This window comes from Myodes glareolus, chromosome 18 (assembly GCF_982192425.1).
Source record: "Myodes glareolus chromosome 18, mMyoGla1.1, whole genome shotgun sequence".
Lineage (NCBI taxonomy): Eukaryota > Metazoa > Chordata > Mammalia > Rodentia > Cricetidae > Myodes > Myodes glareolus.
The window spans coordinates 3,693,083-3,715,168 of record NC_142043.1 but is presented as its reverse complement, the minus strand read 5'-3'; the positions used below and the strand labels follow the sequence as shown (position 1 = coordinate 3,715,168).

General features: G+C 40.3%; 1 protein-coding gene and 1 pseudogene across 1 annotated transcript in view; both read left to right on the top strand.

The window, feature by feature from the left end:
* The window catches only part of Kat2b (lysine acetyltransferase 2B), a 128,247-nt gene that overhangs the window by 56,571 nt on the left and 49,590 nt on the right, over positions 1-22,086 (top strand). Inside the window, exons 3-6 of the mRNA XM_085679374.2 lie at positions 2,002-2,147; positions 5,143-5,235; positions 7,338-7,519; positions 16,490-16,681. Coding sequence (XP_085535500.1) covers positions 2,002-2,147; positions 5,143-5,235; positions 7,338-7,519; positions 16,490-16,681 — 613 coding nt within the window. The remainder of the gene's footprint in view (positions 1-2,001; positions 2,148-5,142; positions 5,236-7,337; positions 7,520-16,489; positions 16,682-22,086) is intronic.
* Positions 9,161-9,261, top strand: LOC125416544 (U6 spliceosomal RNA; annotated as a pseudogene).

The window sequence follows — 22,086 nt, the reverse complement described above, 5'->3', positions numbered from 1 at the left end:
ATTTTGAGATAATATTTATACGTTAAGAAAAGTTTTAGAGTTAAAATAAAGCCAAAGAATTGTTAGATTACTGGCAATAGAATAATACCTTAATTTTGGTTTTTCTTCTATCCTATAACAGTTAGCTCTTCTGACATGAGATAGCAATTTTGGATTTTTCTTTTTAAACAAGCATGCTTGGGTTTAGAGAAGGACAGAGCCACACTTAGACTCCAAAGACAACTTTAATTTTTAACTGAACTGAAACTACAAAAAGACCATTTGCATTATATGTTTATAGAGTACAGCATAAACAAACATTTGGGAAGATACATGAAGTTTTCTCCTGTTGTAGATAATGATATACCAATAAACCAATTTACTCTTTTTCTTGGAACATTTTCTCTGGATGATTCGTTCTTTTTCTTCAGATGTCTTGCTTGTCTAGTGATCTTCAGAGTCCTTAGTTGGATGCCTTCATTGTCCTGGAAAGACAAAAAAACAAAATCCTGCCCCAACCCTAACTTTAGGGAGTTTCCCTTTTAAGAGTCTGCTCTTATATAGCCTTGGGGATAACTGTCATTCGGCAGTTGTTCCTGTAAGGTGATTGGATAACCTTGGACTATTTTTATAATTTAATGGTGAGGTTGGTTCTCCTTTAAATGCCTCTATCTTTGTCTGAATATCTCTATTATTTGTTTTAGTAAATTTTTCTAAGGCTTGTAATTTATTAGTCAAAATGGCATCTTTTTCTCTATTAACCTTTTCTTGGCACTCATATCAACCAACTGTTTTTAGTGATAAAACAAGAATTATCAAATAGATGATGTTTATAGTTGACATTACATTAATCCCTTCTAAGTTAATTATCCCCTCATTTCGATGGTTCATTTTGAGCCGTCGGTTGTGTAATCACACAGAGACCTAATTCCCTTCATTATAATAGTGGTTCTCATTTTTTTTAATGTGGGAAAAAAACACTATTTTTTAAAACTAGTTCCCACCCCCTCTTTTAGAAATTCCCAATTGTATTACCGAATCTGCTGCTATAGGTGGTGAAGTGTGAGACTGTCTTGCTGCTGTGTAGCATGTCTAAGTGGAGAACACAGGTGGTGCGCAGCCTGGCTGAGGACAGCTGCAGCTGCTGGTGTCTAGCTGTGGGTTGAGAGTGTCTGATGGTTGCAATAACAGTAAAAACCCCAGTGACTGTCAGGGCAGCCACCTAGTGTGGCAGCAGCCCAAGGAAGGATTCAGGATAAACCTGCATCTCACAGGGTTGGGGAGAGGGAGCTAGTCATCTGAAAAACATACACAGAAGAAAGAAGCATGTGTGGCAGGAGCTGCCTGAAGGAAGAGTGTTATGGTGGTGAGGGATAACTCCGGTGGTGCTAGAAGCCCAAGTGCTTATGGAAAATGCTGTAGAGAGGTTGCAACAGAAAAATCCGACTCTCTCAGAGTGCTTGGGGCAAGGGAGACGAAGCCAGTTGGTTCTGGCATCTGTGATTGCACCTGTGGCCATCAGTGGCAGTTGTGTTAGTTGCACAGCCAGTGATAAGTGACTATCTCTTGCTTTTGTGCCCCATGTTGAACACTAGGTGAGGCATGGATCTAAGTAATCTTAACAATAAAAAGCAGGAGTCAAATCCAGGGGTACAAACCTGAAGCATCAGAGAAGCAGCATAGCAGCCACCTCTACTGTTCCTCCAACCTAAAGGGCCAAGATCCTCTCTCTTTGCCCTACTTTATCACTTCCTGTCTACTCTCTGTACTTCTAGAACTCTATGGTTAACTAGTGACCAGCTCCACCTTCTGACCCCAAGCAAACTTTATCTGTCAGAACACAGACAAAATAGCACACAACACCACTGTTTTATGTTTTTTGTGATCTTGTATAGTTCATGCTTGCCTGGAATTAGTGTTCCACCTGTCTCAACCTACCAAGTGTCAGGATTATAGGCATGTCTGTTTTACTGGGGATGATGTCTCTTGAGTCTTACACCTCTTGCTTGGTCTCACCTTAAGCTGCTCATGTTTCCCACTTGGAGGATGCGTCAGAGGAGGAAATGAACAGACTCTTGGGGATCGTGTTGGATGTGGAGTACCTCTTTACCTGTGTCCACAAAGAAGAAGATGCAGATACCAAACAAGTTTATTTCTACCTATTCAAGGTGAGATTTTTTAAAACATTTTTATTATATTTAATTACTTGATTTGTATGTGTGCATGTATACACATGTATGTATGTGTACATGTCATGGTTCACATGTGAAGATCAAAGAACAGTTTGTCTTTCAGGTTTCACTTGTTTTTAGATTCATTTTGAAATAGTGTCTCCTAGTGATTTCTAGACTGACTTTGGACTCACTGGTCTTCCTCCCTCAGTCACTCTAGTGCTTGGGTTATAAGCACAGGCCACCATGCTTAGTGATTTATACAGATTTTTATGGAACCAGCTAACCTCCCCTCTGTGGTTGCTCTCATTCTCTTTCACTGTGGTGTGTTTTATTCATGTGTGTGAATGTTTTGCTTGCATGAATGTCTGTGTACCACATGAGGGCAAGGCACATGTCAGACAATTACTCTACCACTTAGCTACCTTTCCAGCCCATAAAACTTTCTTCTTTCAATAAGAACAATTGTGCTTAACTTATTCTTATTTTTGATTTTAGTTTTTACTTTTTATGGTACTGGGGTTTGAAACCAGGGCCTTATATGTACCAAACAAGTGCTCTATTGATCTGAATTCCAGCCTCTGCTTGTTTTGGGTGGCAACCCAAGCACCTCTGAAGTGGAGGCAGAGACATCAGAAGGCTTAGGTCATCCTCAACTGCACAATGAATTTGAAGCTACAAGAGACTCCATTTTAAAACAAAACTTGAGTAATCATGAATTTTAAAAACAAGCAATTCCAGTTGCCTGTGTTTATTTCCCGAGTTAAAAAAAGTCTTTTTTTCTTAGCTCAGTTCCCCACTTGGGAACTTGATCCAGTGGAATGTTCAGTTTTGAGGAAAACTGATGTGAACTGGGAGACTTTGAACCTATTTCTTCAAATATGAAGTGGCGGACCTGGAAACTGGGTATAATGTCTCATGCTACCAACCCAGTACTCAGGAGGGTGAGGCACTAAGGACTGCTACAAATCCAAAGCTAGCCCATGATTCCTAGTAAGTTAGAGGCTAGCCACAGCTACATAGAAAGACCCTGTTTCTTAGAAAGACCAAGCCAAAAGAACGAGAAGAGAGGAGAGGAGAGAAAAGGAGAGGAGAGGAGAGGAGAAGAGAGAAGAAAAAGGAATGGCTAGAAGAGAAGAGACCACTGGATATTTTGGATTTATATTGTAGCAGCAAGTGTATCTGTACTGTTGTTTGCAGATGGGAGCAGGCAGAGACCACAGTGCTGTGAGCCAGGACAATGCTTGCTGGCTGCCTGTACTGGCTATACGCCACATGGCCTACAGGATGGAAAGTCTGACAACGCCTTCACTTGGCAGGGCATTTGCTCCAAGATAAACAGTAGCTGCCGCTATGCAGTCCTTGTTTTCCCTCAACTAAGATCTTTCTCCAAAGAAGCAGTAACAGCCAGAATCTGCCAGGGTTCAATCAGATGGCTCAAGCCTCACAGCCATGTCAACAAGTTGCCATGTGAGGGGCCCAACCAGATGACACCATGTAATTCAACCCTCTACCCACCCACCCCATACCATTCTAGAATATACCATTAATACCCTAAAACTTTTTTTTTTTTAAGATTTATTTATTTTAAGTATGAGTGCTTTATCGACTTTAGGTCAGAAGAGGGCATCAGATCCCACTATAGATGGTTGTGAGCCACCATGTGGTTGCTGGGAATCGAACTCAGGACTTCTAGAAGAATAGCCAATGCTCTTAATTGCTGAGCCATCTCTCCAGCCCCTCTAAAACTTTTTTAGAGTTTTCCTTCTCTCTTCTGTCTGCTATTTACCCCCATCCCTTAGTTAATACAATAAAATGGAAGGAAGGGAGAGAGAGAGAGAGAGAGAGATAATAGAGGAAATTTTTAGAAGAAGACAGAAACTATGAGAATCCTGTAAAGAATCCACTGAGATTCCCAGCAGCCATGTCAAAGAGGGAATTTCTTAGCTAACTCAGCTCTCTGACTTCAAACTCATTTTGTAACTGATGATAGCCTTGAATTCATGGCAGTCCTCTGGTCTCAGCCTTTCATGTACTGGGATTATAGGTGTGAGCCACCACATTCAGCCTAAGAAAAAGTTTTAAAGTAGACTTAAACATAAGCATCAAGGGAGGAAGAAAAGTGTGGATTTCTCCAGAGTCCTTAGGGTTGAATTCATTTTCAGCTTAGTTCTGGGTAAATGGCTCTGTCCCTTTTCTGTCTGTTTGCTCTTTGGAGGCTTTTGATCCTAGGACAGGAATTAAAAGCAGTGTGTTTGGTTCATGGGCACCGAGAACATGCACCCGGCATCTACAGATGGAGAAGAAATGGAAAAAGAAGTAGAGAAAGTTCCCTCCAAGTTCCTGAGCCCATGTGTCTAGTACACATGAGCTACATATCTCCTGCAGCAGCAGTTGCCTTATTTAGAGAGTGGATCCTGGCTTTTCTAGTGTTTAAAGTCTGAGACCTTCAGCTACTTGTGGTGGCCTCAATAAGTATAAGTGAACTTTTGGATTCCTAGCAAGCAAAAATTGTAGAGAAGGGGAAACTGAGGGGAAGGGTAGAGGTGGGGATCAGCACAGGGTAGTCTGGGCTGCTCAGAATTGGAAGTTGTCTAGCTCTCTCTAGAGACATGAAGGCAAGTTTGTGGTAGCCAGGAATTTGTTTGACTTGAAGATTAATTCTCAGGTGGCTGAGTAGAATACAGTTGGTGACTTCACTTAAAGGTTAGGTGTATGTGGATTGGGAAATGAAGAAAGGGAACAGATGTGATGTGCTGTGTGTGTGTGTGTGTGTGTGTGTGTTTTAAGTGCTAGTTATGTTGGTACATACCCATAATTCCATCATTTGGGAAGGTGAGGCTGAGAAAGAAAAGCCATGAGTTTAATGCCCGTCTAGACTACATAGGGAGACTCTGTCTTAAAAAACCAAAATGATAAATCACATACTCACAAACACACTGTAAAATGCCTTTCAAACTAAAGTTTTCTTCTAAAAATGATTTCTTTGCAGCTCTTGAGAAAGTCTATTTTGCAAAGAGGAAAACCTGTGGTTGAAGGCTCCTTGGAGAAGAAGCCCCCATTTGAAAAACCCAGTATTGAACAGGTAATATATTTTTGAACATCTCTTTTACATGAATTTAAGTCTGAAGCGCTCCTGCCAGCTTTTGTTTGCTGTTGCTCAAACCTAGAACCTTGTGAATAGTCAGTATATACCATTAAGCTATATTCTAGCTTGAAGAACTTTTCATACTTCCTTCCACAAATCTGTGTAGGTCTTGCATAAATCCCCACTTAGCTTCAAGATGTTAACACAAAGAAAATAGGAATTACCTAGAACACTCTGGTTCCCACAAGCATGCCTGAAATTACCTGGCGCGAGTGAGAAGGAAACAAGGAACACACAACAAACCCACTTAGGAGTTTATTGAGGGGAGAGGCGTACAGACCTGGTGAAGGTCGATATGCGGGGTGGGGGGTGGAGTGTGTGTGGGGGGGTGCCAAAGATGGTGCATCCATCTTTTAAAGGCTGCCTAGTGCTTGTGCCCCGAGGGATGATGTGGCTGTCATGCACAGATGATAGAGCTCACACATGTGCTCACGCAGCTGTGTCATACGTTGATGTTGCAACCATGCTTAAAAGATTCCTGGGGCCATTAGGCACTTTTGCCTGGGGGCTTGTCTGCACATGCATGGCCCTGGAACCCGGAAGTGTCAGCCATGTTGTGTTGCTGAATCATTACAATGCCCACTATAATAAATAATCTAGCTTCTGGCTCTCAGGTGTGTTGTGCACTTAGACTCCACTCTGTATGTAGGGAAAAATGAGTAGAAAGTGTAGTTGGTAAGAATTCATAAAGTGCCTTTTCTTGCTCTTGATGTCTTAAAATTAAATCTTTGTCTTTTTATTTGGCACTGTGTGAAAAAAAAAACGATTGAGGAGAGAGGGAATAAACATTGTATTCTGAGGGGGGTTTAATTCTAATTCTAGCTTTGTTTCTGTTACTGTGATAAAATACTTGATTTTAGGAAAGCAGCTTGAAGAGGAAGGGGTTTTATTCAGCTTACAATCTAGGTTGTAGTTTTTCATAGCAGGGAAATCCCATGGCAGGAGCCCCACAAAGCTGGTCAGAGCACAGTCACAGACAAAAGCAGAGAGAAATGCATGCACGAGAATTGCTTACCTTCAGTTTGCTTTTTCCTCTCTTAGGAAGATCAGGAACTCAGTCACTGGGAATGGTGCCACCTATAGTGTATCTTATATCAGTAAACTTGATTAAGATCATGCCCTGAAGACATTCCCAAAGACCAAGCCCTTGTCAACAATCCCTCTCTAGGTCTCCTTCCCCTGTGGCCGATCCTAGGTCGTCCAGTTTAAAGAGCTAACCATCACCAAATGATACCAGAGTCTTTTACATAAATGACTTTTATAACTAAGTGTCGGGAAAACACATTTTTCTTTTCTTCCACTCCTCTATATTTATTTATTTATTTATTTGAGACAGGGTTCATTTGTGTAGCCCTGGCCGTCCTGGAACTCACTATGTAGACCAGGCTGGTTTCACATTCAGAGTGTCTGCCTCTGCCTTCAGAGTGCTGGGATTAAAGGCCTGTGCCACCCCCACCCGGCTGAGAGTAAATTTCATGTTGATTCTAAACCAATAAGAGTTCAAGAACTAATAAGAGTTTTTGTTCTTTTATGTGATGAGATAAGAGTATTCTATAGAAAGTTTAGATTAATCTCTAACTGTCTTGGAAAAATGCACATTTCTGAATGTTTTTCTTCCTCTGATATTCTTCATAACTGCAAGAGTGTTAATAAAGGTACAAATTTTAGTGTTTAGCTTGATGAAAGATAAGGTAGAAAGTTTTAAAAGTTTCGCAGACAGAATCATTTATCCAAGAACCTCACTCTTCATGCTTTTTGTTTAAAGGGTTTTGACCCTTCCCATCTATACCCATGATTTTCTCCTGATGCTCCAGGATTTAAAGAGGGAACAGAATTGTAATTCCGTTTTTCCATTTTGTCACCTTTTCTTCCACTGTGACCAGAGGGGAGTTTTCTCCTGGGCTGTATTGTTTATTTTGAAAATTTTTTGTGGACTGAGAATGTCTGTTCTTTTGCTACAACAACTAAGGTAACTGATTGTGTTCAGAGTTAGTGTGGTTAGATGGCTACATGAACATGCTGCCTTCCACTCTTTTCAGGGTATAAATAACTTTGTACAGTACAAGTTTAGTCACTTACCATCAAAAGAGAGGCAGACAACAGTTGAGCTGGCCAAGATGTTTCTGAACCGAATCAACTACTGGCACCTGGAAGCTCCGTCACAGCGGAGACTACGATCTCCCAATGATGACATCTCTGGATACAAGGAGAACTACACAAGGTAATTGAGTTGCGGTACTGCACCCTGGCTCCAAACATGAAATCACTGTTTGACTCTGCAGGAAAGAGTTGTCCAGTTATTATGGTGACTCCATCAACTCATGGAACATGTCTATGTTGTTTAACTTTCAAGTTCTTAGTTTAATTTTAAATTCAACTTTTTATTATCTATCTATCTATCTATCTATCTATCTATCTATCTATCTATCTATCTATCTATCTATCTTTCTCTGCCAGGTAACTTGTGTGGAGGTCAAAGAGCACACTGTAGGAATTTGTTCTCTCCTCCACCATGTGATACAGAGGGATGTAACTGAGTCCTCAGGTTTGGTGGCATGCACTGCTACCTTCTGAGCCATTCCACTGACTCTGTATTTTGGATATATCAAACTAAATAAGGTTAACTTGTACTTTTTTATTTCTTCAATGTATCTACTATCTAATTTAAAATAACTACATGAGCTGGTTGCACATGCCTTTAATTCCAACACTTGATAGGCAGAAGCAGGTCCATCTATGAGAAGACCAGTCTGGTTTACATTAGTGACTTCCAGGTCAATCAGAGCTATATAACGAGACTTTGTCTCAAAGAAAAAAGATACATGAACTAATACATAGCTTGTATTTTTTTTTTAATTTAACCTTTTTGTATTAAGTTTAATGAGAAGAGTACAAAATCACATAACAAACTGAACCAACAAGACATGAAAGATAAATTAGAAAACAAACAATTTGGCACATTCATTATACAAAATATAAAGACCTATATTTATCTTCATTTTAAACAGCAGTGGCCAAAATTATCCATTTTATTTCTTTTCATGATAGTCCTACTGTGTGTGTTTGACACAGGTTGTATTTAGCCCAGGTAATCTTGGATTCTCTGTGTACCCCAGGCTGGTTTTTAACATTGGATCCTCTGCTCAATGTCATGAATTCTGAGATTGCAAGTGTGCACTACCAAGCCTGTCTTTGTAGCTCTTAAGGAAGAAAATTATTGTTTAATCAATAAAAAAAGAGACCCCCCAAAACAAATAATTAAAGGAAGTGGTTTGTGTGTGTACACCTGTGATTCTATGCACTCAGCAGAGGAGGAATGGCTAGGAACAGAGTAAAGCGAGGTATGGTGGCACACAGATTTGATCCCAGCACTCAGGAAGCAGAGGCAGTGAGATCTTTGAGTTCAAGGTGAGACTGGTCTATACAGTGAGTCCAGGACAGCCAGGGCTACATAGAGAAGACCTGTCTCCAAAAATCAGCTAGTCAGTCAGTCAAACAAGCAAACAAACAGAAATAAATAAAATAAAGTAATAGTATAGGTAGCATTTGGGAGCTATCACGAAATAGGTAGCACATATTAATAGATACTTATGAAATAGCAAGAACACAAAGTGGGTTTTGAGTGGACTCAGAGCGTATCTCTGTCTCTCTGAGCTATTGCCCAGTCTCTTCCCTGATGCTCAGTTTCTTCTGTGAAGTTGTGTTTTGTGGGAAGTTTGCACTGCTGTCTGGCACCAAACAGATGCAGGGAATTTTTTTTTACCCCCCCCCCCCCCAACATGCAGTTCTGTCTAAAACACAGTCTGCCAATGTGGGGTTGTGTAGCTGAAAATAGGCAAGAGTAACGAACAATTGAAAAAGAGTGTCTTCGGCAGCACAAATACTTCAACTGGAACGATACAGAGATTAACATGGCTGCTGTGCAAGGACAATGCACAAATTCATGAAGCATTCCATGTTTTCATCTCAACTTTCTCATGGCCGCCTACAGCAGGGAGTAATTTAAATAACATAATGCTCATATTCCCAAGCTGTGGGGTGGGTGGTTTTTAGTCATTTGACGGATATTGATCATTGTTTGGGAGGGAGAATTGGTCACAAATTTTTATTGATTAGGGTCAGGGAGGTGCTAGCATACTAAGCAAAGGAAATTAGGATCAGGGATTTCATTCTGAAAAAAAAGGGGGTATATGGAAATGGTAGAATAAAAGGGGAGGTTATTGAATCTACTTTCAAACTAACAAAAAACAACTACTAGTCTCAAATATTTCACATTATGGGTTTTTGTATATTGATACAAATTTAGGGTTGTTTTTGTTATACTGTATATGTTTCTACTCTTGTTTAAGATATTTCTGTATATTGATATAAATTTAAGGTTTTTTTTTACAATGTATATATTTTTCTGTTCTTATTAAGGTATTGTACCCATGCAACTAATTTAAAAATGTAAAGTTCTAATCCTTGGAAGCTATTAAGGATAATAAAGAAAAGTTAACAGTTATCTATGACAGTCAAATTTGTAGTCATATTAGGTATTTTTTCATGGTTAAACTGCTACTGTAGGTAAATAGATGGTCTTCAAATACTTCAGGGACATACATTTAAGATGCTTTAAGATAAGGCTTTTTTAAAAGCTAAGGCTTTTCATGATAGTGAGACATGTCTGACCCTAGCAGCACCAATCTACTTCATAGTAGGATAATGTGCATCAAAGAACCTCCATATGGAGGTTTTTTCTTCCATTGTGACAAAGGTAGTCATTTAGGCAAGAAATTGTCCTTGCCTTGACTGCTGACAGCACACTGTACAAACTGGAGAGGCAGGACACAAAGGAATAAGACTGCTGAACTTTACTAAGACAAGGTGTGACAGTATTTCAAAATTCCTGCTTTACAGAAAAGTCTGACAGATATTCTGTGCCTGTCGGCTGAAGATGGATACCCCACCATTGCAGATGCAACTTGGATGACTTTCCAGGAAGCCAACTATTTCTATAATTTCTACCGTTCTCAAAGTTGCTTGCTCTGCACTTCTTGTTTCCTGAAGTAATATTACATCCTTCTTGGGTCTCTGATAGGTGAAGATGAGATAGTTGTTATAGTTACAGTTTTCTTTGTTACCAAATTAAAAAAGGAAACTTTCAAAAGATGTGTAAAGTATATAAGTTTGAGAGGCATAAATGCTTAAATTGTTTTTCAAAGAAAATGTTTTAAGGTCTAAAAAAATAAAATAGTTTTGGGATATTAATGCAAATTAGGATAAAAAAGTGAACTTTTCAAGATACAAAACTTTGGACTCACCAAGATAGGATAGATAATAGAATCTTTTCTCTGAATTTTTCATATGCAGATGAACTGGACATTCTGAATGTAAAGCTCACCTGATAATTGTTCTTATTGTTTATAGTTTTATTATATTAGATTTAAAATCCTTTCCTTTTTGTTTAGATAAAAGGGAGAAATGTGAAATAAACTTTTTGTACACTGTGTAGATGTGTCTTTGCTAAGGCACCTTCTGATTGGTTTAATAAAGAGCTGAATGGCCAATAGCTAGGCAGGAAGAGGTTAGGTGGGACTTTCAGACACCGGAGAAGGAGAGGAGATGAATCTAGGTGCAGGAGAGAAGTCAGAGGACATGGAGAGGGAACAGGAGGTACAAGATGGAAGAGAGGTAAAATACCATGAGGCAAAATGTAAATGCTGGTGGGCCAAACCTAAGGTTTAGGTTGAGGTTTCATAATTAATAATAAGTCTCAGTGTCATTTTTTGGGTAGGCTGGTGGCCCAAGAAAAAAATCTGTTTATAGTGAGTGTTTGAATGAGACCTTTGAGGCTATTATGGCATCTGATAGAAACAGCAGAAGAAGGTAGATGCACTTACCACCCAGCTTATATTACCATACCCTTTGATTAAAAAAGGAAGCAGGGAGAAGAACCCAGCAAAGTTGGGGGAATTAAAGTAAAGAAATCCATACTTATAGACATACTATTAGCATGAAAATGAGGCAAAGTAGGATTTTCTGCTGTTAATATTGGGCTTAGAGATGATGATACTTGTCCCAGAGCTAAACTATAAGGCTTTATTCAATAAAAAATAATTAAAAGAAAAAACAACCTGAGGTATTACATACCTATAATCTTAGTCCTCAGGACTTGAAGCTCGGAGGGTCAGGAGTTCAAAGCCAGATTGAGCTACAGGAGAACATACCACAAAATTCAAACTCAATGAAGCAGATTTAACAATATTGCTTGTTACTATTTTGAATAAAAGAAAAAGTATTTCAAGTTTTAAATTATAGTTTAGTCAGTTGTGGTAGCATGCTCCTTTAATCCCAGTACTTTGGAGGTAGAGGTAGGTGGGTCTTTGAGTTTGAAATCATCCTATTTTATATAACTAGTTCCAGGTCAATCAGGGCTACAAAGAGATACCTTCCTCAAGAACAAGCAATAAAAGCTTTTATTATAAGTATAAACTTTTATAATTATAAATCTTTATAGCAGAAATGCCACCTTCTTAGAATGTCAGCTGCCTGTAATGTGCTTTAGACCTAAGTCAGCACCCCTCACATACAGACATGAACCCCAGATCGTGCATTCTTTTAACCCCAGCACTCAGGAGCCTGGAGCAGAAGTCTTCTGAGTTCAAGGACAGCCTGCAGGAGACTCTGATTCACAGAGGGGTTGAGATAAGAGATAGAATATTTAAATAAGTTTTACTCTTTATCAAAAGTATAGCCATCTAAGCCAGGCTTGGTGGTACACATCTTTAATTCCAGAATTTTAGTAGTAGAGGCAGGTGGGTCTCTGTGAATTCAAGGCTAGTCTAGTCTATAAAGTGAGTTCCAGAACAGCCAGGACTGTTACACAGAGAAACTATGTCTCAATAAAGAAACAAACAAATCAAATCAACCAAAACAAAGAAGTGTTGCGATATATCTATATGATCAGTATGGAGAATTACCAGATAATGTGGTTAAAATTGTGCTAGGATTATGAAGTGCACTATCAAGTCTGGTTTATGCAGTGTTGAGGCCTGAATCCTGGGCATGCATGCAAGGCAAGTATTGTCCCTACTGTGTTACAACTCCAGCACTGTTTTCTTCTCTTTTAATGTTAAATCTTAAATAGTGTCAGTATAGTCAAAGTTGCATGGAGTGGGGGACTTCTGATTACGAAAGTTTGTGACCAGGTAGCTCCTGTGTTTATATTTTCTTAGTTATTGAGCTGGCCTCTTCCCATTTCCAGATTCTTTTTCTGTTTTAGTTATGGTTTTATCACTGTGAAGAGACACTGTGACCACTGTCACTCTTATAAAGAAAACATTTCAGAGGTTTAGTTCATTATCATGATGGGAAACATGGCAGTGTGCAGACTGACGTGGTGCCAGAGGAGCTGAGAATTCTGAGAGAGTTCTTGATCCATAGGCATCAGGAAAGAGACTGAGCCACACTATGCCTCAAAGCCTGTCTGATAGTGCCACTCACTATGGGTCAAGTATTCAAACATGGAATCTATGGAGGCCATTTCTATTCAAATCACCACACTTGCCATTTCACTAAATGAGCACAATTAACGTCCAATGATATTGACTTCAAAAGAGATGAATTTTGGAATTACAGAATCAATAATGCTTTTTTTGTAACAAGGTCACTTTCAATAATAAGTAAAATTCAAAAATATTACAAAATAATATTTGCACATGAAATGTTAAGAGAGAAGGTTGAAGAAGAAACAGAAGTAGCATATATAAGGTTTTAGGATTGTGAACCTTGGGAGATTGTTCAGTGGTTAAGAGCACATGCTGTTTTTGCAGAGGACCTAGGTTTGTTTTCCAGCACTCATCTTAGGTGGTTCAGAACGACCTGTAACTCCAGTTCCAAGTGATCTTACACCCTCTTCTGGCTTCCTCAGGCAGCTGGCACACACATGATGTAGATACCTACATGTAGGCAAAATAACCATATATATAAACTAAAACTGAAAAGAAGAGAAGATTGTTAATCAAAGCAGATGCAGTAATACTAACCTGCTTCTTCCTAATGAGTGACTTATGCCTGTAAGTGTGCACAGAAGTCGGAAGTAGCAAGATTACTGTGAGTTCAAGACCAGGCTACAACTAGCAACTGCAACTGTCCCAAAATATGGAGGTGGGACAGGGAGCAAAACCCCCTTCCTTCTCGTCCATGCATCTTCTCTTTTTCCATCTTTCGAAGACCAGCTTCAACAAAAATCGTACATTCCAGGGTAGGAGTGTGAGGATTAGAATTTATTAAGCAAAAGGAACAGAGAAATAAGAGACAGAAATACAGAACAGCTTCGGGAGGAGCATTCGGTGAACACTGAATTCGCCTCATTTATTTTCCACACGCTCATATATTTCACTCCAAAAGGGGAGGGGGAGGTAAAAGACTTTATTAGCATGATATAAGGAATAGACTTGAATTCTCTCATCTAGGTGGAGCTGATCCACCTCTATACCTAAAATCCTAATTAGCCACACCCTAGGTCAGGATCTCTCATTTGTAGTCACACCTGTTGTCAACAACATTGAGAGAGCAGAAATAAGCTCAAACTTTCTGACCTCCAGTCAAGGTGGAACAAGCTCACAACTGTGGGTCCCCACACCCATCCATCCCTCCCTCCATTCCCACTTCCCTGTGTAGCTCAGACTGATGTTGAACCTGCCACCCTCCTGCCTTAGCCTCCCAGAAACAGGAAATTATATGTGTGTGTGGGTTGGGCACAGGACGATGTGAAAGAACGAGGCCACAGATGTGCTCATTTCTGTCCTCACTTCACCTTCCTTACCTTTGGTATCCTCACTGAAGGAGGACGGGCTTTGATTTTTGGAAAGCAGCACTAACTTGGAAGAGGATGGTTTGCAAAATGACTCATTCCCACAGGGTTTCCCTAGTTGAGAGCTGCACTCTGGGACTCTCATGATCTGTGGTTATTGCTGTTCCTGGGAGAAGCAGAGCCTGCATCTGCTGACTGAAAATCCAAGGGCTGTTTCTGGTTCTTTCCATTCTCTAGCATCGCTGTTGGAGGAAGCTTTCTAAATCAGATAGCCCCTATTGGCAGCTCACTGCAAACCTGGCTCCTTTCTCACCCTACAGTACTGAAAGCACTTTTGACTCTGAGCATAGAGAGTGTACCTGGGAGACAGATGGTCAGAGCTTATTACTTCCTGCACCTGACTGGGTTGTGAACAGTCTTAGAGCTCTTCATCTTCTCCCCACAGCTTCAGTGGTAAGAGAGTGTTGCCTAGGCAATTCATTCAAATTTTTTCATTCACTCACCCTGTATCATAAGAAAGAATGTATGTGTGTGTGTGTATTTGAAAGAAGAGAGTGTTAATATGTAGCTATCCCAGATTGGCTTCAAACATCAGTGAAATTTACCTCAGCCACTGGGATCATAAGGGCATGTACCATCATGCTTAGTTGCATAGGTATTTATTTATTTTAGTGCATTTTATTTATGTAGTGTGTGTATATGCACATGTTCTCGTGTGTGCTCGTGTGTGTGTGTGTGTGTAGGTCAAAAGAAAAACTTGTAGGAATTGATTCTTTCTTTCTCCCTCCTGAGTATCAGGGATGGAACTTTGGTTGTTAGGCTTAGCAGCAAATGGCTTCCCCCTTGAGCAAACTTACAAAAGGGAATTTCTCTGTTGCTTTTCCTATTTCTTTCTCATTTATATCATTTTTTTTTCTTGTCAGTCCTGGAGATCAAACCCAGGAGCTTGCTCATGTTAAGAAAGGGTTAGAGAGATGGCTCAGTGGTTAAGAGCACTGACTGTTCTTCCAGAAGACCTGAGTTCAATTCCCAGCACCCACGTTGTAGCTTACAACTGTCTGTAACTCCAGTTTCAGGGTACCTGCCACCTTCACAGACATGTATGCAGGCAAAACACCAGTGCAAATAAAAATAAAAAGCTTTAAAAAAAAGAAAGCATTCTGCCTCTGAGTTACATACCAATCCGTATTTTATATACATATTTCTTTTTAAAATTTTTTTAAAAATTAAGTACTTTATACTATTAAAATATCTTACACCTATCAAATGGTTTATAGAAAAGAGTCATTTCCAACTCTATAATTAAGCAAGGTCATTTTGGCCACGTAGATGTGATATTATGTGCATTTTTCAGATACTTACTGTCTTTAAAAATAAATGCTTCAGATGAGTAAGTTTTCTAATTTCTGTGATCTATCAGTCTGACTTCACATGAACAGTGAAGGAATATATCACAGAACATATCCAGCTATGGTGATTTTGGACTTCAGTGACTCAGGCAGCCACACTTCCCTTGCTGTTCAGTGAGTTAGGTACAGAGTCTCTGTCCTGGCCCGCAGAAGCATCCCTGCTGGCCTGCAAGAATTCTGGGGCTCAGTCTTTAATACTCATCTACTTTAGCATCCAGAGTACTGGGCTTATAGGCCATAACTCATAGAGTATAATCTCAATATAAACACAAATTACAGTCTGTACCTTAAACATGCTATCTCACTCCATAGAAAATCCAGTGAATTAGCTGTTATTTGTCCCTGTTTTATAGGCAAGAAAGTGGGCACTGAACATGAATATATCCATGTAGGTAGTCAAGTGGTAAAAGTGTTGATTGAGGTTTCTGTCCTGCCTGGTTCCCACAGTTGTTAAGTCCTAAAGAAATCACACAGAGGTCTACATTAATCATAAACTGGTTGGCCCATTAGCTCAGGCTTCTTATTAACTCTTATAACTTATTTTAGCCCATTATTCTTGTCTATGTTAGCCGCATGGCTCGGTACCTTTTTGATGAGGCAGTCACATCTTGCTTCTTCTGTCGCTGGGTCATGACTGGGCTTCCTTCTTCCCATAATTCTTTTGTTTTCCTTGACCCACCTCTACTTCCTGTCTGCTTGTTACACATATACTTCCTACCTGGCTACTGGCCAATCAGCATTTATTTAAAATACGATTGACAGAATACAGACCATTGTCCCACATTAATAAAACAGTGTTGGACTACAGTTTCCCTGCATGATGACAGGAGGAGGCCCACATGGAATCACAGGGGGTATATTTGGGCCAGCTGGTCTCATCCCAGGCTCGCTACCTGGTAGTGATCTTGTTGGCTTTCATCATAGGCAGGTCTCTGTAATTGGGTGTTTCGGAGGCCACTGATGCACTTGTCTCCTCTTCTTACAGGTGGCTGTGCTACTGTAATGTACCACAGTTCTGTGACAGCCTACCTCGATACGAAACCACAAAGGTGTTTGGGAGAACATTGCTTCGCTCAGTCTTTACCATCATGAGACGACAACTACTGGAGCAGGCCAGACAGGAAAAAGACAAGCTGCCTCTTGAGAAACGCACACTAATCCTCACACATTTCCCAAAGTAAGGGGGTCTACTTGTGGGGTTTTGCTTTATTCTGGTCTGAGGTTGTGGAGAACGTGCCAAAGTCTACTTAAGTACTAAAATCATGCACATCAGGGAAAGTGTCCGGAGAGGAATCAGGACTCCCAGTTCCCAGATTTCTCTGCTTTCCATCCAGCAAGCCTGTACTTACTTTGTTTTTATTTGTTCATAATTTTTGAGACCCTAGTTGTCTTTAAACTCACTATATGGACCAGGCTGGCATTAAACTCAGATATCTGCCTGCCTCAGCTTCCTGAATGCTGGGGTTAAAGGTATATACCAGCAGTTATATACTTAGTTATGGTTTCTAGTGCTGTGAAGAGACACTATGACCATAGAAACTCATAAAGGAAAGTGTTTAATTGGGGCTGTCTTACAGTTTCAGAGATTTAGTCCATTATCATTATGGTAAGAAACATGGCAGCATGCAGGTAGATATGGTGCTGGAGAAGGATCTGAGAGTTCTCATCTTTACCCTCAGGTAGAAGCAACTGTGTGCCACAGTGAGTGTAGCTTGAGCCTAGGAGACCTCCAAACCTGTCCCCCTATACTTCTTTCAACAAGGTGACACCCACTCCAACAAAGCCAGGCCTCCTAATGGTGTCACTCTTTTTGGGATCCATTTTCTTTCATAACACCCATAATATCTGACCAGCACTTGTTAAATTAATCAAATTTCTTTGACAATTTAATATATATATGATGCATTTTTATTGCTCTGCCCTCTTCTCTCTTTTATTGCACACATTCTTCTATATTAATTTATTTTCCATATTCACATATTCTTGTTTAGTTGTGTCCTTCTATGTTCTACCAAGACTGTCTCTGTGACCATGGGGTTGAAACCCCATGTATTCTGTGGGTTCACCAGTGGGCACACAACTGAAGTCAATGTCTCCTCACCCCCAGCATCTGTCAGTATCAATAGTTTATTTATTTATGACTAACTGGAGAGAGGGCCAGTCTTGTGCAGACACAGCCTTTATATGACTCTATGTATTTCAGCTACCACAATGTTAAAGATGGATGAGAGAGAGAGCGAGCATGTGGGTGCTGTTTCTGTCCATTCAGGGGTGCAGAAGAACCTAGGTAATCCTCTCTGAGCCCTGGTGAAGTTCCAGCCTCTTCACTCCTGGCTTTCACCCTTTGAAAAGAAAAATGCCAGAGCTGGGGTGAAAGCGTCCTCTGAACTGTTGCTTCGAGAGTGCACAATCTCTGTGACTCTTGGATCTTGCTTTGCTGATATATAATCTTTCAGAAAACATGTTATAGAAAAGGAAATTTGGGCCGGGTGGTGGTGGCGCACACCTTTAATCTCGGCATTGGGGAGGCAGAGAAACCCTGTCTTGAGAAACCAAAAAAAAAGAAAAAAAAATAAATTCAAGTGCTACATTCTGGACCTTGAGGCCATAAGAATTTTGTTTCCTCATTCCAGTGCTTGGGGCCAAACCTCAGGCCTCACACATTGGGTATGTAGTCTGCAGTGAGATCCGTCCTCAGGCCTCACACATTGGGTATGTAGTCTGCAGTGAGATCCGTCCTCAGGTTAGCACCCAAGAGGACGGCTGCTGGAGAGGAGCTAAGTGCGGCTACAGCTCATAGCTTGTTGAACATGGACCGCAATACATGAATGAGATGGTTGGGTTTTAGGGGGTGGGTGGAATTTTTTTTTTTTAAATTCTGCCTAGATTGGTGCATAGTGGACAAAAGTAAAGATTCAAAAGCTACCAGGAGTGATGCAGCATTTTTTCTTCCCTGTCCTACTAGGAGTAACACATTTCCTTCCTCTCCCACTGAAAACTCTATTTGAAACATACTAGGAGAGGCAGTTTTGTATTCTTTGATCAAAGATTATTGAAATTTTGCTTTTGGGAAACTAATATTTTGATTTCTTTGATTTTTAATTATGTGTACACATCTGTTTGTGGTCTGTGTATTTAAGCACTGATAGCTGAGAAGGCCAGAGGTGCTTGATTTGGCTAGAGCTGGAACTGTAGGCAGTTGTGAGTACTTGATGTGGGTTCTGGAAGTTGAATTTGACTCCTCTTTACAAGAGCAATATATCCTCTTAACTACTGAACCGTATGTTTAGCCACAGAAAAACTGAATTTTTTATTATCAAGATATTGTTATTGAATTACTCAGCTTGTGTTTCAGGAAAGATGTTAACAGTTCTTGTTTTGAGATAAGATCTCAGTCTGTAGTCTAGGCTAGCTTTGAACTCAGTTTTTCTCTACCTAAACCAACCTTCGTAGTGGTGGGATTACAGGTGTCACCAAATCTGGCTCTAAACATACTTTTCTAAAATTTAAGAATAAATTAGGTACTGACTTGGGAGGTAGGGATCAACTAAATTGAAACATGTGTCAAAACCTTTGTGGGAACCTATTACTTTGTGAGCTGATTTGAAAAATAAAAGTAAGGAAGCAAAAAAAAAAAAAGCACTAAACAGAAAGGTTCAAGAACTGGGGATGTCCCTCAGCGACAGAGATTTTGTCTACCGGGGGTTTTATCCCCAACATTACATGTGCTTATAGGCTCAAGTGCACACACACACACACACACACACACACACACACGTACACATACAACAACGACAATAGAGATCTTTTTCTGATTAAGATTACAGAAATCTCCTTGACTGTTGGATCCAAATCCAAAGGCTAACGAAGGAAATGCTGTGAATAATGGTGAAGGGCTTGAGCCAAGTACTTAGCTTTTTCTAAGATAAGATGAAGGCATGCTCACCAGGAAGCAAAATTCCAGCCATGAAATGTACAGGATTCTAGATGAAAGTCTAATTTGCATGCTACCCCAGCTAGAAAGTGTGTGGTTCTGATTATGCAACATCACAGAGGTCATGTCTCAGACTTTGAAAGCTCCTTTCCTCCATGTTAAAGCCATCTCACACTTAATGTTTCTAATTTGCCACTTAAGGAGCATTCTGCCTTCAGAGGGTAGCTCTCTGTCTCTGTCAACGGACACAGAGGGAACCTGAGCCATACCTGTTGTAGTGCTAATGGAGAAATTTTAATTACTTTGTATAGTGGCAGTTTTATTAGTTTTGTAGATATTTGCTAACACAAACTGAGATGTGCTCACAGTTCTGGCATGTCTGTGTGCTGAGCTGAGAAATCAATGCTGCTCTTTTTCCTTCTTCTGTTACTAATGGTAAAAACACCACTCACGTCTTTCAAATCTCTTTTCATAGCACATGACAACATTGGAGGCTGTTGGGGGTTTATACATACAGTTTTGGCTGTTAATCCAGGTGCATTTGAACTTGGCCATATGTGCCAGATGGAGATTTAGTACCTATTTCACCTATAGAACCTATTTCTCTGGTTTGTCCCTAAATTTCACATCTTTATATTTTGCCCTTTCTTTCATTGCTTGCCTTTATTTATTTATTTAAATTTCCTTATCTCTCATGGATTACATCCTGACCACAGTTTCCCCTCCTCCCACCCCTCCCAGTTTGCCCTTTCCTCCATATTATTTATTTCTTGAAACAGAGTCTAACTATCTAGCCTTGATTTCTTGCTGGTCTGGAACTTTCTATGTAGACCAGGCTGCCTTGAACTTACAGAGATCTACCTGCCTCTGCCTCCCGACTGCGGTGATGAAAGGCTTGTATCCAGCTCTTATTAATTTTTGCAGTTCTGAGACTGAATTTAAGGCTTCTTCATACATGTTAGCCATATCCCTAGCCTTTCCCCTCTTTCCCTCCTTTTTTCTTTTGTGTGTGTGGAGAAAAGTAATGTGGTAACATTGGGGTATATTGCTTTTGACCTCCAAAGCTTGAGTTATATTTATAGTGGGTTGAGGGGTGAGTATAACACTCACTACCAGTCTCAACTCACACCCTGCCATTTGGTAGTCAAGGGTGCACCTTACATGTTTCCATGGGTGCAGTGGATTCTATTTATAGTAACTAAGCACATCAATACCTCACAACACTGTCAAGTAGTAAGAGATGTGTTCAGATGTGCTAAGGAGATATGTAGCTCACAGGGTGATCAGTTATTCAGAATGAAGTTCCGGAAGCTGCAGAAGCAGTGCAGGTACCTAGTCAGGACACAACAGCATTGGTGGCGGTGATGCCAATGACAGCTACATAGAGAGCTGGCATCTTCTGGGAGGCTCTAAGGATGCATCTGGTCAGTGTATTAGTACTCTGTAGCCAGTGTCCTACCAAGTGAGGCAGGAGTAAAAGGAGAGGTTTGTAGAAACACTTTCCTCTATTTCAATAGACAGAAATGGCCATCTGAAATCATCACTTGAGTCTTAATTCCAATATATTTTATGGTTGAAGTAGAAACCCTGTCCCAGGGTGGTTGCTACAAGTGACTGAGGCTTTTTGATTCTGGTAACAAAGGTTTATTTTTTTATCTATTTAAAATGTTTTTTATTTTATTTTGTTTTATTTTATTTGTGTGGATGTTTTACCTGAATTTATTTCCGTGTACCTTGTGCATGCATGGTACCCATGGAGGTTGGAGGGCATCAGATCTTCTGAAACTGAAGTTACAGATATTTGTGAGCCATCATGTGGGTGCTCAGAATTAACCACCAAGCCATTTTTCCTGCCTCTATGTTTTAATTAAAAATATTGTCATTATTTCTTTGAGAATTTCATGTATTTTGATCACATTCATCCCTACCAACTCCTCCCAGATCCACCCCTACCTCTCTACTACCCTTTATGTCCTCTTTTATTTATAAATGACCCATCAAGTACAATTTGTCCTGCCCTTATACTCTTTTGTTTGTTTGTTTGTTTGTTTGTTTGTTTTGGTTTGGTTTTGATTTTTTTTTTGATACAGGGTTTCTCTGTAGTTTTGAAGCCTGTCCTGGAACTAGCTCTTGTAGCCTACGTAGCCTACGCTGGCCTCAAATTCACAGAGATCTGCCTGCCTCTGCAGAGATTAAAGGCGTGTGCCACCACCGCCCAGCACCCCTTATACTTTTCATTGTGGGACTATCCACTGGAGCTCGGTTGATTTACCAGGAGACACGCCCTTAAAACTGACTTTTCCTTTCCCAGAAGCCATCAACTGTCAAATGACCTCTCAGCTGAGGTGGAGACTTGTGAGAGCCCTGCCCTCTTTCTAACTTGAAATCCTGACTGTCTTGATTTTGTGCTAGTCTTGTGCAACCAGCCGGGCATGCTGTGAGCCAGAGTGCAGTTGTATTGTCATGTCCAGAGGACAGTGTGTTGCTGTATTGCCTCAGTCTTTCTGACACCTAGCCCTTACCTCCTTCTTGTTCCCTCTTCTAATATGGTCTCTGAGCCTTGGGGAATACTTGCCAGGCCTCCTTAGCCTTATTCCCCAGGGAAAGGTGGGTGTGCTATCCGCCCATTCTACAGCCCCACAACATAG